The sequence below is a fragment of the Podarcis pityusensis genome (assembly GCF_964106645.2).
Source record: "Podarcis pityusensis genome assembly, chromosome: 14".
NCBI classification, from domain to species: domain Eukaryota; kingdom Metazoa; phylum Chordata; class Lepidosauria; order Squamata; family Lacertidae; genus Podarcis; species Podarcis pityusensis.
The window spans coordinates 17,870,005-17,885,731 of NC_138039.1; the positions used below are offsets into that span (position 1 = coordinate 17,870,005).

General features: G+C 48.2%; 1 protein-coding gene across 2 annotated transcripts in view; it reads left to right on the plus strand.

Annotated features, from left to right (window-relative positions):
• The window catches only part of ABCA3 (ATP binding cassette subfamily A member 3), a 72,586-nt gene that overhangs the window by 34,549 nt on the left and 22,310 nt on the right, over window positions 1-15,727 (plus strand). For both annotated transcript variants that reach the window (XM_080981910.1, XM_080981911.1), the window contains exons 9-15: window positions 5,266-5,439; window positions 10,872-11,053; window positions 12,730-12,876; window positions 12,987-13,116; window positions 14,079-14,233; window positions 14,806-14,961; window positions 15,465-15,675. In XM_080981910.1, coding sequence (XP_080838036.1) covers window positions 5,266-5,439; window positions 10,872-11,053; window positions 12,730-12,876; window positions 12,987-13,116; window positions 14,079-14,233; window positions 14,806-14,961; window positions 15,465-15,675 — 1,155 coding nt within the window. The remainder of the gene's footprint in view (window positions 1-5,265; window positions 5,440-10,871; window positions 11,054-12,729; window positions 12,877-12,986; window positions 13,117-14,078; window positions 14,234-14,805; window positions 14,962-15,464; window positions 15,676-15,727) is intronic.

Genomic DNA, 15,727 nt, shown 5'->3' on the forward strand with positions numbered 1-15,727 from the left:
CTTGGAATCCACAGAGAGTCGGCCACAAGCTTAATCTCAGTTATCTGTAGGCAATCCGAAATTAATCCCATAGGACTTATTTCTGAGCAGATATGGGTAGGACTGTGCTCTTAAGTTGCAGAGGCAGTTAACTCCTGTTTATTCAGCCCCCTGGTGCGGCATTCCACAGCTTTATTGCTTCCAAGTTGAAAGTACAAGAAGCCATGTTTTGTTTTGTTTTGTTTTGTTTTGTTTTGTTTTGCTTTGTTTTGCTTTGCGTTTGGCCTGGCAATTTCCCCCTCCTAGTTTCCCAGGGTGATCATAAGGCCAGGAAGCTGGTGGCGCTTTGTCTCGTCATATTCTGGATTTGAAATGTTAATTATGAGGTTATGCAGGAGCATCAGTGATGTGCATGATAGCTGATAACAGACGAGCAGCTGAGTGGAAATTCCCCAGGGGTGTGGACTGCCACTTTGCAAACCTAAAAACACATGCCTTTTTCTTCTACTACTTTGGCCCGCTCAAGATACAGGATTGTCCCAGGGAGGGAAGTAGGTTGGGTTACCCATTGCATGTAACTTAGCCATGGTTCCTATGGCAGCTCGATTTGTAGTCGATAGTGCTTGTTGCCACTGGGACTGCAAAATCTTCCCCTGCTCTTTTGTGAAGATCAAGTTGCTATTTCAAGCATCAGAGCAGCTCAGGACTTTTTTTCTAGTTTTTTTTTCTTTTCAAAACTAACTGTTGTGTCCCTTGATGCCTTTTTGCTTCCCCAGCACCACATATTGGGATAGAAGTGAATGAATGAACTGGGAGGTCTCAATAATATCCATGCACGTATAGTATTTGCTACTGTACTGCTGAATAGTAGGCTCAGCTTTCTTCCCCTAAATAAAGCATAAGAAAGGAGCCCTGTAGGTCAGACCAAAGGCTTAGCTAGTCCAGTACAGTATTCTGTTTCCCACAGTAGCTGATAACACTGAATTTCCCTCCTTTGCAACATAATGCATCCCCATCAGTTTTTTTTCCCTGCAGTGTGCCGAAAAACAGGGTGTGGAATGGTCCCTGAGATGATGGCATTGCTAGAATTGAGCATTGCAAAGTATGCCAGATTTAACTAATATTGTTTTTTTAATTGACTATTGTATTTTAATATTTTGTTGGAAGCTGCCCAGAGTGGCTGGGGAAACCCAGCCAGATGGGCGGGGTATAAATAAGAAATTATTTATTATAAATTATATTATTAATAAATAAGAAATTATTATTATTATTATTATTATTATTATGGTGGTGGTGATGATGATGATGAAGTGGGGTGTATGGGTGGAGAATACCAAAGAAGAGAAGCTGTACATGGCTTCCTTTCAGACAAATTCGTAAATGCTGCTCTGGGAACCACCGCTAGTCCCTGGTGTGTTTTCAACTAGTCCCAAGACCTCAGTTATTATTGCACAGGAAGATGCCAAAGAGCAAGAGGTTTCTTTGACTCAGCCACTGCATTCCGAAGAGGCAAGCCACCTTTCCACTTTCAAATCTGAAATGAAATGTGGCTAGCCTCTTCAGCATTTGAAGCAGCTGCCTGTAGAAACATCAGAGGGTTTTGAGCTTTGTTCTCCCTCCCCCTCCCCCATGGCATGCTTATGGTATTAATTGGATCGCAGCTTTACAGCACAAGTTGTAAGGGGAGGAGATGCAATTATATGTAGGGAGTAAGAAAACCAGAACTTTCAGCACAACAAATTTTATTGTAATGCTCTAAGCCAACCCTGGGATAGTATGCCTCACTTTAATGCAGTGCTGGGGACTTCTAGCCCATGAGCCTAATTAGGCCTGACGAGGCTCCTGATTTGGTAGGTGTCCTTTTTCTGAGTGCAGCCTGTTAAGTCGTGGGTTGACATAGCAGCCGGCACAGCGATTTCTTCAAGTAGCTCTTTATTATGGTAAGCTGGAATAGAACTAACTGCGAACAGCTCAGCCGGCCTGTATTTATAGGCAGCCGGCTGTCAACATTGTAACCACAACAGCCCAGAGTTCCCGCCTAAAATAACTGCCGCGGACCTGAGTGAAAACTATCTACAGACCTGAGTGAAAACTATATACAGTATCCCCCTGTTGGCCCAGGGTGAAGCTACACTACATAACACCCCTCCCCACCGAGATAAGGCGTTAGTTACAATCGTAATGGTTTCCTTATATACAGCACTACGCGTAATGGTTCAATTAAGCACAAAAGCATATCGGTTACATTTCCCATACTTAGACCAACAGTGATACCTGTCCAACAACATAGTCCTTTAAATAAGTTGGGCGCTTGGAAACTCTGCCAGACCGCCGGGGACTGGTAGCCAAGTCCGGAGGGCCACACAGTTCTCGCTGAGGCTGTGGTGCGACCCTAGGTGGCGTTGGAACCAACTCCCCTGGATCCGCTGCTGTGGGTGGAGCCTCCGCAAGTGGAGTGGTCTGAGTCTGTTCTGAAACGGCTTGGTTCGGCTCCACGCTGGCAGTTTGTGAGGGAGGTGTAGGTGGGGCCTCACCATCTGTACGTGTCTCTGAATCGACACTTGGCACGGGAATGGTTGCCTCCGCAGCCAGCACATTCCGGTTGGCCCTTGGACTTCTGTTGGAACTTCCTGCGCTCCCGCTTTGTCTGGTGCACGTCATCGTCTTCACTGGAGGATGCCTCCTCACTGCTGTCCTCTTCATGATGCACCGGAACTGGCTCCCTAGCAAGACGCGGGCTGCTGGACTTGCGGATCTCCTGGGCGGAGCGTTCAGCAGCTTCTGAGGCCACAGCCTCCTCAATGGCTTTCTGTAGCGTGAGGTCTGGCTTGGCTAGGAGGCGCCGTTGCAGATGGATGTCCCGGACCCCGCAGACGATTCGATCCATCAGGGCATCGTCTAAGTCTCGGAACTCACAGTGCATTGCAGCCTGTCGCAGGGCGGTGGTGTAGTTGTTGATTGACTCCCCCTCTACCTGGTTCCGGTGGTAGAACGCATGGCGGGCAGCAATCTTGGACGGCTTTGGTGCGTAGTGGTTGCGGAGCTTCTCTTGGATCGTGTCCCATGGTGTTGCCTGGACTGCTTCAGGCGCAACCAACGCTCGGGCCGTCTCAAACACCTCAGGCCCACAGAGGCTGAGGAATAGGCCCCGCTTCCGATCCTTTGATACTGCTGTCAGCTCGTTGGCTTGGAGGTAGCAGTCGAACCGAGCGAGGTAGGAGTCCCATGATTCAGAGGCTGGCGCAAACGGCGGTAGAGGCACAAGTGAAGCCATGATTCCGATGCCGGCGTGAAGGGCGATGGATGGAACACAGTGCTCTAGCCAGAACAGTCAGCTCTGAATTGGTTCTGCCCAGTGATTTCGCTCAGTGATTTCGCTCTGTGATTCAGCTCAGTGATTCAGCTTAGTTCAGAGGCTGGCCGCATCTGGCTGTGCTCTGATGTCCATCTATCCCATCCTCGTCGCCAGTGTTAAGTCGTGGGTTGACATAGCAGCCGGCACAGCGATTTCTTCAAGTAGCTCTTTATTATGGTAAGCTGGAATAGAACTAACTGCGAACAGCTCAGCCGGCCTGTATTTATAGGCAGCCGGCTGTCAACATTGTAACCACAACAGCCCAGAGTTCCCGCCTAAAATAACTGCCGCGGACCTGAGTGAAAACTATCTACAGACCTGAGTGAAAACTATATACAGTATCCCCCTGTTGGCCCAGGGTGAAGCTACACTACATAACACAGCCGGTCCCTGCTAAATCAGGATTTGCACCCGGTACCTGGAAATCCCACTGGAATCAGCTGCAAATGCAGCTAGTCCCTGTTGAAGGTGCCAGCAGCAACACCCCACCCCACCTTTGGCAGTTTAATGGATTGCAATGTTTACATGTCAAAAGCAACTCCAGGAATTTGAGGCCTAAGCAGTGACTATGCTAGGAACAGATTGCAGAGTGAAAAACAGCCAGGTCTAGTGTGTCACTGCAACAGTAAAACTTGAAAATCTTGTTTGCCCCTGGTTTTCAGAGTTGCGCCTGTAATTCACTCTCTGGAAGAGGCGGGATGTGACTAAGCACAGTGAACAAGTTTGTCGCTGTGGGAATGCAGACGCAGACCCTTGTTCAGCCCACCCATGCAACAGTTTTCCATTTTGATGCTTTTTATACTGAAACCTTCCAGCCAAGCAGACAGTAATTCATTTGAGGTTTACAAGTTTAACGTACCTGTCATTGTGCATTAACAACGCTTTCTTCTTAGTAGAAAACATTGCACATCAAATCACAAAAGCAATGCCAATTTTAATTGCGCTTTGTTCATTTTTAACAGATGAAAAAGTTAACAAATAAAAACATTGTTACTTATTGTATAAACAGTGATAGAATGTGTGTCAAGCATGCGTCCAGTCAAAAGTTTCCCTGCATATGGAATGTGAGTATGTCAAGGAGAAGAGTTTGAGCCTGACCTCCTTCTTTAGGTGCTAGCTTTCCAAATGCAGAGAGTTGTGTGTATGTGTGTTTTAACTTGGCAGAGTGTTCAGATCATGTTCAGACTGCCCCACCTGCAGTCTGAAGTGATACACTCCTGGAAAGGGTTTATAGACGCCATATACAGTGGTACCTCGGGTTAAGTACTTAATTCATTCCGGAGGTCCATTCTTAACCTGAAACTGTTCTTAACCTGAAGCACCACTTTAGCTAATGGGGCCTCCTGCTGCCGCCATGCCGCCGGAGCACGATTTCTGTTCTCATCCTGAAGCAAAGTTCTTAACCCGAAGTACTATTTCTGGGTTAGCGGAGTCTGTAACCTGAAGCGTATGTAACCCGAGGTACCACTGTATACATATATATATTTCTTTTTTTAAAAAAAGATTTAGACATACAGTATAAGTCTGGCGCAGGGGGTTGGAACCACATATAGGAGTAATGAGCTTGCTCAGTGTACACAGAATGCTGACTGACTGTTTTGGGGAAACAGGGAAGGAAAAGGAGACTGCAATGGAGTGTCCAGGAAAAGGGTATTATCTTGCTGGGGTCCTGAGCAGGAGCACTCCATGCTGCAAATGTTTTTTGCAGGTCCCCCTTCATATTGCATTTTGCTCCACAGGTTAAGGAGTCTAGGAAAAAAGGCGTCAGGACCACATGACCCTCTTTTGCCCCTCCCTTCATACACTGGTTTTGATGCCACAAGTTGGGTTTCCACGAAACAAAGAGTTCCTATTGAATTTGTTAGTGCACATGAATCCTTGCTGTTGCCGTTATTTTCTCTGAATATTGTCTCTCTTGTTTGCATTCCCAGCAAACGTGGCGGCAGCTGCTGGGGGCTTCCTCTACTTCTTCTCCTACATTCCATACTTCTTCATCTCCCCACGCTACGACACGATGACACACAACCAGAAGCTTTCGTCATGCCTCATTTCCAACGTCGCCATGGCTATGGGAGCGCAGTTGATCGGCATGTTCGAAGGGAAAGGTGAGTTGGCTAGGATGCTTCTGGCCAGGCGAGAATCCCACCCTCTTGGCTGGCTGCCAGTTTTTGTGGATGCAAATCCTCCTTTGGCAGAAACAGTTGAGCTGCTTTTGCTCTTTGTGCACGCGCAGGAATGCACAGATCCCATTGTTAAACTATGGAACTCTGCCGCACAGGAGGCAATGTGGCTGCCAACTTGGGTGGTTTTTAAAAAAGATTGGGCTAGTTCATGGAGGATAAGACTATAGATGGCTACTAGCCGTGATGGCAGTGCTCTGACAGTAGGCCTGGTCAATATATCAATATATCACCCAGGATTGGTACAGTGGTGCCCCGCAAGACGAATGCCTCGGAAGACGAAAAACTCGCAAGACGAAAGGGTTTTGCGGTTTTTGAGGTGCTCCGTAAGACGAATTTCCCTATGGGCTTGCTTCGCAAGACGAAACGTCTTGCGAGTTTGTTTCCTTTTGAAGCGGGAACTGGGCTGGCAGGGAGTGAGCGAGGGAGCGACCTACCTTTTCCAGAGGGATCCTCTTCTGGAGAGGGCACAGAGGAGGCAGGTGGGCTGGGATCCAGCGGATCTGGCTGGGTCTCTGCGCCGCCGCCGCCTCTGCCTCTCTCTCTCTCTCCCCCTCCCCACGTGGCTGCTCCATTTTGCCCTAACTGCGCAAAGGCAGGAGGAGGTGGGAGAGAGGAGGAGGAGGAGGAGGCATCCACTGTGCTTGGGCCGCTGCGAAGGCGCCTTTGCGGGGGTGGGAAGAAGCCGGGAGCAGCTGCCGAGACTGTGGGGAGCCCGGCAGCGTGGCGCAAGGTAACGGGGGGAGCAAGGGAGAGTCCGCGCCGGGCGCTTCGTGCATCTGCCCTCGGTTCCTGGGCTCGAACTTCCTTTGGCACCTCGTGGAGAGAGAGGGAGAGGAGCGGGCTGGGGCTTTGATGTGGGACGCGGTTTGGCGGAGCGAAGACGCGGCAAGGCTTGGCGACAGAGGAAGGGGGGCTGTTTTCGTGGGGAGGTGGGAGGGGGTGTCTTTGCCTCTTCCCGGCAACAGATCCTCCAGGCTGGGGAAACTCCTCCTGCTGGGGAGCGACCCGCTTTGTGCTTTGCCCGCTATCCCATTATAATACAGTACCAGGGTGCATCCGTGCTTCGCAAGACGAAAAAATCCGCAAGACGAAGAAACTCGCAGAACGGATTAATTTCGTCTTGCGAGGCACCACTGTACAAGGAGTAAACCATGATGTCAGCTTCACTCAGTGGTATATTGCTGGTGAAACCACCACCGCTTCCGAGTCCCTCTGCTAGCTACAGTGGTACCTCGGGTTAAGAACTTAATTCATTCTGGAGGTCCGTTCTTAACCTGAAACTGTTCTTAACCTGAAGCACCACTTCAGCTAATGGGGCCTCCTGCTGCCGCTGTGCAATTTCTGTTCTCATCCTGAAGCAAAGTTCTTAACCTGAGGTACTATTTCTGGGTTAGTGGAGTCTGTAACCTGAAGCGTCTGTAACCTGAAGCGTCTGTAACACAAGGTACCCCTGTACTTCTTCCAGCGAGTGTTGCCATCACACTCTGCCCTCATACTGCGCAGAAGGAGAAAAAAGCTTCATTGGCGAGGCACCGATAACAGCTTGTTCCTCTGCATCTTTTAACTGCCTGGCTGAGGAGTGTGTGGTTGCTGCTCCCCTCAACTGAGCAGTTAAAGGATCCCCCAGTCCAGCGCTTGTTCCTGCACAAGCGGGGGTGGGGGAAACACCGGGGATGACTGAGCTGGGAATTGGGAGCCCTCCTGTGCCCCAGGTGAGCTGTACAAACAAGCTGCCTTGTCCCAGCCCGCTAGGCGCTGGGATGAACCCTCCTCAGCTCCCACGGTGAGAGCTGCAGCAATTTCTTTCCTTTTTTTCTTTTTTCTTTTGAAAATCTTTAATAATTTTCACATAGACAAATATACATAACATATAGTACAAAAGACGATACAAATGAATAAAAACAATAAAGTAAGGAAAGTTAGAAAAACAAACATAAGCAAATACAATATATTACACTTTCATAACAAATTAAAATATGTAACTTCCAATAATTCTCATTATACTACTTATGTTATCTGTATTCCTTGCACAGATTCACATTATTTTATTTTGCATATATAGATAGATAATCCACTATTACATTTTGAACAATTCTTGGTTATCAGTATCACTCTATTTCTGCAAGTTCGTACAGTACATTTTCAAGTATTCTTTATATATTTTCCATTCCCTAAATACCTTTTGGTTTGACATTCCTCTTAAGTTTTCCAGTCAGTTTTGCTAGTTGCTGAGGCCAATGCAGCTTGTTTTTGAACATCGCCAGACCGCGATGTTTGGTTGGTGATATACTGTGATGCTGAAAGGCTGATATCGGCCAGCCCTACTCCGCCATAGGCAATTCTTCTGAATGCCAGTTGCTGGAAACCACAGGAAAGGAAAGTGCTCTTGTGCTCAGGTTCCCACAGACATCTGGTTGGCCGCTGCAAGAACAGAATGCTGGACTAGATGGGCCATTAGGCTGATCCATCAGGCTCTTCTTATATCTTTATGGCATGGCATGGGTTGCAGCAACCAGTGTGGTGTAGTGGTTAGAACGCTGGCCCAGGACCCTGGGAAACCGGGGTTCGAATCCCCACTAAGCTATGTCACTCACTGGGTGTCCCCTTGGAGCAGTAACCTTGATCCTTGGAGGAAAGTTGGAATTTAATTGTATAAATGCAGATTGTACAGCGTTGGTCGTGATTAGCTCCAAAAAGAGGGTGGTGAGATTAGTACTCTGTGAAAGAATGTATTCACCCACGGTGTGAATTGCCTAACTATCATCAGGAGACAGGCAGCCATAGGTTTGTCCTGGGCTGGGCTCTGTATCTGTTGCTGTATCTCTTGCAAGCAGGAGTCAGTGTGAGACCAACTCACATGACTTACCAGCTGGTTATTGAGCAACTGGTAAATGTTTGTTCAGCTGCAATACTCTTGTTGTTCCAGCTCTGGCTGGAATTAAAAGCGGGCTGAATATTTCTTCAATTTTTCTTTCTTCCTCCTGGAAAAAACCACAAACAAACAAAAGTGCAGCATATAATAATAATAATAATTAATAATAGTAAAATTTTATTTATATCCTGCCCTCCCCAGCCGAAGCCGGGCTCAGAACGGCTAACAACAGTAAAAATAACACAGTTTATATAAAATCACAATCAGTTAATTGAAATACATTCTAAAATCAATTCATTCTAAAATCAATTCAAAATCAAATTAATGGCAACCATTGGGCTAGAGTGGGCTAAAATATTTTTTATTTATAAGCGTATTTTGTGTACATTGTTGTTGTTGTTTAGTCGTTTAGTCATGTCCGACTCTTTGTGACCCCATAGACCAGAGCACGCCAGGCACTCCTGTCTTCCACTGCCTCCCGCAGTTTACTGCCTCACATGGTGCTCTGCAAAGAACAGGTTTGATAGGTATCTAGTCCAAGAGGTTTCCAGTCTAAAACACGTACAGGGAAAGTACAGGGAGGAATAATGGATACAGGGATAAACAGGGAAAGAAGTTTAGCTGGTGCAGCCATTTCCTCAAAACCATGGCCATCTGCTCAGCACCTGATGTTGCAAGTGATGTCAGGTGTGGGGGCAGAGAGGAATGTGGCTTCCAGCGCACAGTCGGGAGCCTGTCAGCTGATAAACATGCCTTTTGGAATCGCCTGTGGCATTGTGGTGATTAAAGTGTCAGGACCTGCGAGACCAGGGTTCAAATCCCCACCCACTCCCGCCAGCATGGTTGATGGTCAGGGCTGATGAGAGGTCACCATGTTGACTGCCCCTTGTCTGAACGATTCCTGGAAGAACTGTTTTTGAGAAGGGACTTGAAGTAAGTAAGGCGATGGCCTGGAGGCTCTCTCGTAGGCAGATGTTGGAGTGTGAAGGATCAAGGGAGAGTCAATCAGGTCTGCAAGTATCCACCACAACCAGTGGCATGGCAACTATGGCAACTAATCCTAGCTTTGTCCCCATCTTCTCCTTAGCCACCCACCCTGTCTCAGGTCCTTATCTGCAATAATCATGAAGTCTGTGCACTCTGTTTCCATGGTTGGAGGCAGAAATGCTTCTGAATACCATTTGCTGGAAACTACAGGAGGGGAGAGGGACATGGGTGGCACTGTGGGTTAAACCACAGAGCCTAGGACTTGCCAATCAGAAGGTGAGCGGTTCGAATCCCCGCGACAGGGTGAGCTCCCATTGCTCGGTCCCTGCTCCTGCCAACCTAGCAGTTCGAAAGCACCTCAAAGTGCAAGTAGATAAATGGGGACCGCTCCGGCGGGAAGGTAAACGGCGTTTCGTGCGCTGCTCTGGTTCGCCAGAAGCGGCTAAGTCATGCTGGCCACATGACCCGGAAGCTGTACACCAGCTCCCTCGGCTAATAAAGCGAGATGAGCACAGCAACCCCAGAGTCGTCCGCGACTGGACCTAATGGTCAGGGGTCCCTTTACCCTTTTACAGGAAGGGAGAGGGCTCCTGTGCTTGAATCCTGCTTGCTGGATTCTCACAAGCTTCTGTTTGGCCACTGTGAGAACAGGGTGCTGGACTAGATGGGTAATTGGCCTGATCCAGCAGGCTCTTTTCATATCCGTAGGTTCTTCATCCACCATCATACTGGACTACCTTGTTGTAAAACTACCCAAGATAGTGCATGCAATGTGGTTCGGACACTCAGAATCTTTTGTTGTGTTGAAATATTTCTTGTATACTCCAAACCGGCTAGTAAATATCCTCCACAATGATGTAGCATTAAGTATTTAAAACAAAAACAACTTTGGGATCCCTAATTCGGGAGGAGAGGGTCAGAAGAAGGGGATGTCTCGTTCCCCACCCTGGCGCCTCACCTTTCAGGTCTCAGTAATGTATTAGCCGCCTGCTTTCACTTTGCGCTGTTGGATGCAAAACAGAACTTGGATGCCGAGACCACATAACACTTGAAAGACCTGCATTGATTCCCAGTACGTTTCGGAGCACAATTCAAAGTGTTGGTGCTGACCTTTAAAGCCCTAAACGGCCTTGGTCCAGTATGTCTGAAGGAGCGTCTCCACCCCCATCGTTCTGCCTGGACACTGAGGTCCAGTGCTGAGGGCCTTCTGGCGGTTCCCTCACTGCGAGAAGCCAAGTTACAGGGAACCAGGCAGAGGGCCTTCTCGGTAGTGGCACCCGCCCTGTGGAATGCCCTCCCACCAGATGTCAAAGTGAACAACTACTACCAGACTTTTAGAAGACATCTGAAGGCAGCCATGTTTAGGGAAGCTTTTAATGTTTGATGCATTACTGTATTTTAGTATTTTGTTGGAAGCCGCCCAGAGTGGCTGGGGAAGCCCAGCCAGATGGGTGGGGTATAAATAAATTATTATTAATATTATTCTGTTTTCCAGGCACTGGGGTGCAGTGGAGGGACCTTCTGAAACCAGTCAGCGTGGACGATAACTTCACTGTGGCTCACGTCCTAGGGATGCTACTCCTGGACTCGGTGCTGTATGGCTTGGTGGCCTGGTATGTGGAGGCCGTCTTCCCAGGAGAGTATGGCATCCCACAGCCCTGGTACTTCTTCTTGATGGTGAGTCCTGTGCTGATCTCTCTCCCAATGACCAGCTGTTGTGTAGCCTAGCCTTTGCCAACCTGCTCCCTCCAGTTGCTTTGGACGACAACTTGCACGTGGTAATTGAAAACATCTGGAGCTTAGTAACGGGGAAGAGTCCAGTGCTGAGGGTATGCTGTGACGATTCTCAGGAACACAGAAAAAGAACAAGTTGTGGAACTGAGAAATGGAACGTTTGTGGTGGGGTTTGACGCTGTGAGGACACATGCAGAAAAACTTGGTTTGTCACCCAAACCTGGACACCTGATTTTACTATCTCTGGACTAGCCATAAGCTGCCACCAAGGTTTCTTTTATGATTTACAGCTCATGATTTGTCCAGAGAGCCAAACCATGATTCTGGGATTGAATGGCAGGCTAAACCAAACGAGCAGAGGAATGACAGGAAGAGGAGCAAAGCAACTGTGATCTCCTCTTCTAGGAAGTACATGGCCATGTTTATGCCGGGACTTGGTTTGGTCCAGCGTGGCTTGTGAGCCAGGCCATTGTTTTAGGCCAGTGGCTTTCAACCAGTGTGCTGTGGCACCCTAGGGTGCCATGAATGATGGTTGGGGGTGCTGTGGACAACAATGGCCTCTGTCCCTCTTTCCTTCCTTCCCTCCACTTATGCCCTCTTGCGTCTCTGCCTCCCAGAGACTTGCACAGCTGTTTGTTGCAGCAACCCTGGTTATAAGCTCCCCAGGCAAATGGTGCCTCTGGGGCTGGCTAGGGTATGCTTCCCAGGCCCCTGTGGCGCAGTGTGAGGAAGCACCTTTCTTTGGGGTGGGTGGGTAGCTCAGTGATCGGGGTGGCAGCAGCGGCTGCCCAGATGACTCCCGGGGAGAGGGGAGGAGGCTGAGGGAACACTCCACAAGGGAGGTTGTTCGAAAAAGAGTGAAAGGCTGCCAGCTCTGCAGGCAAGGGGTGATATAACTGGGCTCCTGAGCCCCACAGGGGTGCCGCAGAAAGAATGTAGTTGGTCAAGGGAGCCATGGACTCAAATAGGTTTAAAACCTCTGTTTTAGGCAAACAAACAAGGCATAGTAGCTGATCTATTTCTGTCTTCATTAGAGGACATCATAATAGCAATTAGTGGCAACAACTTGTTCTGCTACCAGGCTTCCTGATCTGACCAAGTGGATATATGTGAGCTCCATTTGGTATCTATGAATAGCTAAAATGAATATTGACTCTTCATGAATCCCTGATGCTCATTCTTACTCTTGCATCATGCAGGCTGGGGCTGATGGGAGCAGTAGTCCAAAGCATCTGGAGGACACCAGATTGGGAGTGGCTGGCGCTGGGGGTAGAAGTTCACCCTGTTTCATTGGAACCAAACAAAATAGACAGAGGACCTCAGCTGGCATAAATAAGTAGCAGAGCATGAGAGAGTGAGAGATTTGTTTACCACCCTTCATCCGAAGATTATAGGGTGGTCTACAACATAAAAATACAAAATGATAACACAAAATACATATTATAACAAAAGCAAGTCAATAGTTTATGCAATTTATTCTTTTGAGCATCTGGTATGTGGCCCCTGGAAGGGTGAATGTGGCCCTCAGACTGAAAAAGCTGCCTCACCCCATCAATGAAATAATTGGCAAACTCCAATTGTTCGCAACAATAAGAGCCTCCCTGTTTGTCTCTCCTTAGCCTTCGTATTGGTGTGGGAGTCCTCAGACAGTGCTGGGAAAGGAGAAAGAAGAGGAGGAGGACCCAGAGAAGGCCCTGAAAAGCCAGTATATAGAAGAGGAGCCATCGGACCTTGTTTCAGGGATCAAAATTAAGCACCTGTCCAAGGTGGGTTCTTCTGGGATGCCGCACTCTGAAAGCTGAGTTGTGCAACAGCAGCTTATGGAAAGAGCATCTGAATGCCTGTTTATGTATACTTCTCACTTGGCTGTCCTCAGGTGTTCAAGGTGGGGAACAAAACCAAGGAAGCCGTAAGGGACCTGACCCTGAACATGTATGAGGGGCAAATCACAGTGCTTCTGGGGCACAATGGTGCTGGGAAGACGACGACTTTGTCCATGCTCACAGGTGAGGTTGGGCTGTTGGGACTAGGCTGGAAGGGCAGTGGTAGACTATCTGCTTTGCATGCAGAAGATCCCAGGTTCAATCCCTAGCATCTCCAGGTAGGACTGGGATAGATTACCTGCCTGAAACTGTGGACAGCGGCTGCCAGTCAGTGTTGATAATACTGAACTAGAGGGACCAAAAGGTCTGACTCAGCATAAGACAGCTTCCTAGGCTCCTAGGATCATCATCATCACCATGCTGAGCCTGAATAATGAGTCAAGGCTATATTTACAAAAATGCATCTATTAGGAGCAAGTGTGCATAAAAAGGAACATATTAATGAAGATACAGAAATGCGCTATATTTGCTTACAAAATGTGGGAATTCACAACCCCCACCTGATAATAGGTAAAGGTAAAGGGACCCCTGACCATTAGGTCCAGTCATGACCGACTCTGGGGTTGCGGTGCTCATCTCGCTTTATTGGCCGAGGGAGCCGGCGTTTGACCACAGACAGCTTCCGGGTCATGTGGCCAGCATGACTAAGCCACTTCTGGCGAACCAGAGCAGCGCACGGAAACGCCGTTTACCTTCCCGTCGGAGTGGTACCTATTTATCTACTTGCACTTTGACGTGCTTTCAAACTGCTAGGTTGGCAGGAGCAGGGACTGAGCAACGGGAGCTCACCCAGTTGCGGGGATTTGAACCGCCAACCTTCTGATCGGCAAGCCCTAGGCTCTGTGGTTTAAACCACAGCGCCACCCGCGTCCCTGATAATAGGTTACAGCAATTAACAGGGTTTGAAATGGTTGAGATTCAGTTTATGTACCACACAGGCAGCAAACTGGGATTGGATACACCCAAGAGAGAGTTGTGGACAGTCTTGGCAGGGATACTATAAAATGCCTTTTAAACCTTCTCGGATTTTAGGGGATCCATCTAATCTAACAGCCGCTAATCTGAAGGCTGTTCCTTTTCCCCAGGACTGTATCCTCCAACAAGTGGCCAAGCATACATCAATGGCTATGAGATCTCCCAAGACATGAATCTGATCCGAAAAAGTCTTGGCCTCTGCCCTCAGCACGACGTCCTCTTTGACCAAATGACAGTGGAAGAGCACCTGTACTTCTATGCTGGGGTAATCTCGGATAAATATTGCGAGGCTTCTTTTTATCCTTTGTTACATAGCATGGTGTAACTCTTCAGGAGATAACCTACATTAAATGAATGGTGTATATTCTCACTTAGAACACCGGCAATCACGATCTTCTGTAAAAGCAAAGGCCGTACAAACACCAAACTTCTCTCTCAGGCTGGAGGGAGATGCAGATGATGGATTCACATTTCTTGGGCTTGTGAATGCACACATGAGCTTTTCCTATGTGCAGCATCGATGCACCTTCAGGCTGATGCCACAATGTGGGACAAAGTGCAATAGGATTCTGGGGTCAGCAGTTGTCAACTACAGGGACTGGAAACCTGTTCATTTTTTTTTTAACCTTTTTGTCTAACTGGGGATTAGGAATCTCCGGTCCTCCAGATGCTGTTTGACTCCAACTCCCATCAGCCCCAGCCAGCATGACAAATACGTAGGGATGAGTCACACACTCCCCAACCCTGATTTAAATGAAAGCAGCAGCAGCAGCATAAAAAAAAAAAAAAAATTGTCAACCCATGTGCTAACTCTTTTTCCATTCTATTTCCTCTCAGTTGAAAGGTTTTGCTGCGGAGAAATGTCTAGAGGAGATTAGCCGCATCCTGCACATCCTCAGCCTACAGGAGAAACGCTTCTCTCTGTCTAAAGCATTGTCTGGGGGGATGAAACGGAAGCTCTCCATTGGCATCGCACTCATTGGAGACTCCAAAGTGAGTCTTGAGAGTCCTCCGTTTTCTTTCTTCGTTATTCTTTCTGCCACCCCATTTGCTTCCATTTCCCCCTGCCACTGCATGAAATTAGGCCTCAGGCTGCCCCCCACTTCTCTAACAATTGCACCACACTGTCTCTCTTCTGTATTCTGGGCACCGTATTTTTCGCTCTATAAGACGCACCCGACCATAAGACGCACCTAGTTTTTAGAGGAGGAAAACAAGAAAAAAAATATTCTGAATCAAATGTTGTTGAAGAGGTTTGCGCGGCCACCCCTGAAGCCAGAACAGCAAGAGGGATTGCTACACAGCTCTCCCTCTTCTGGCTTCAGCGATAGCTACGCAGCCTGCATTCGCGCCATAAGACGCACACACATTTCCCCTTACTTTTTAGGAGGGAAAAGGTTCATCTTATAGAGCGAAAAATACGGTATGTGCCCTTCCTATCTTATGCCAGCTGTGTTTCACCTTGCACTGAGGCCTCTTCTCTCTGCGCTGTTTAGGTGGTGATGCTAGACGAGCCAACCTCAGGCATGGATCCAGTTTCCCGCCGGGCCACCTGGGAGCTTTTGCAGCAGCAACGGAGCACCCGCACCATCCTGCTCACCACACACTTCATGGACGAAGCAGATCTGCTGGGCGACCGCATTGCAATTATGGCGAAGGGGGAGCTCCAGTGCTGTGGGTCTTCACTCTTTCTCAAGCATAAATACGGTAAGGAGAATTCCCCTTGTGCCAGCACCTGACTTGAAGAAGCCCACAAAGA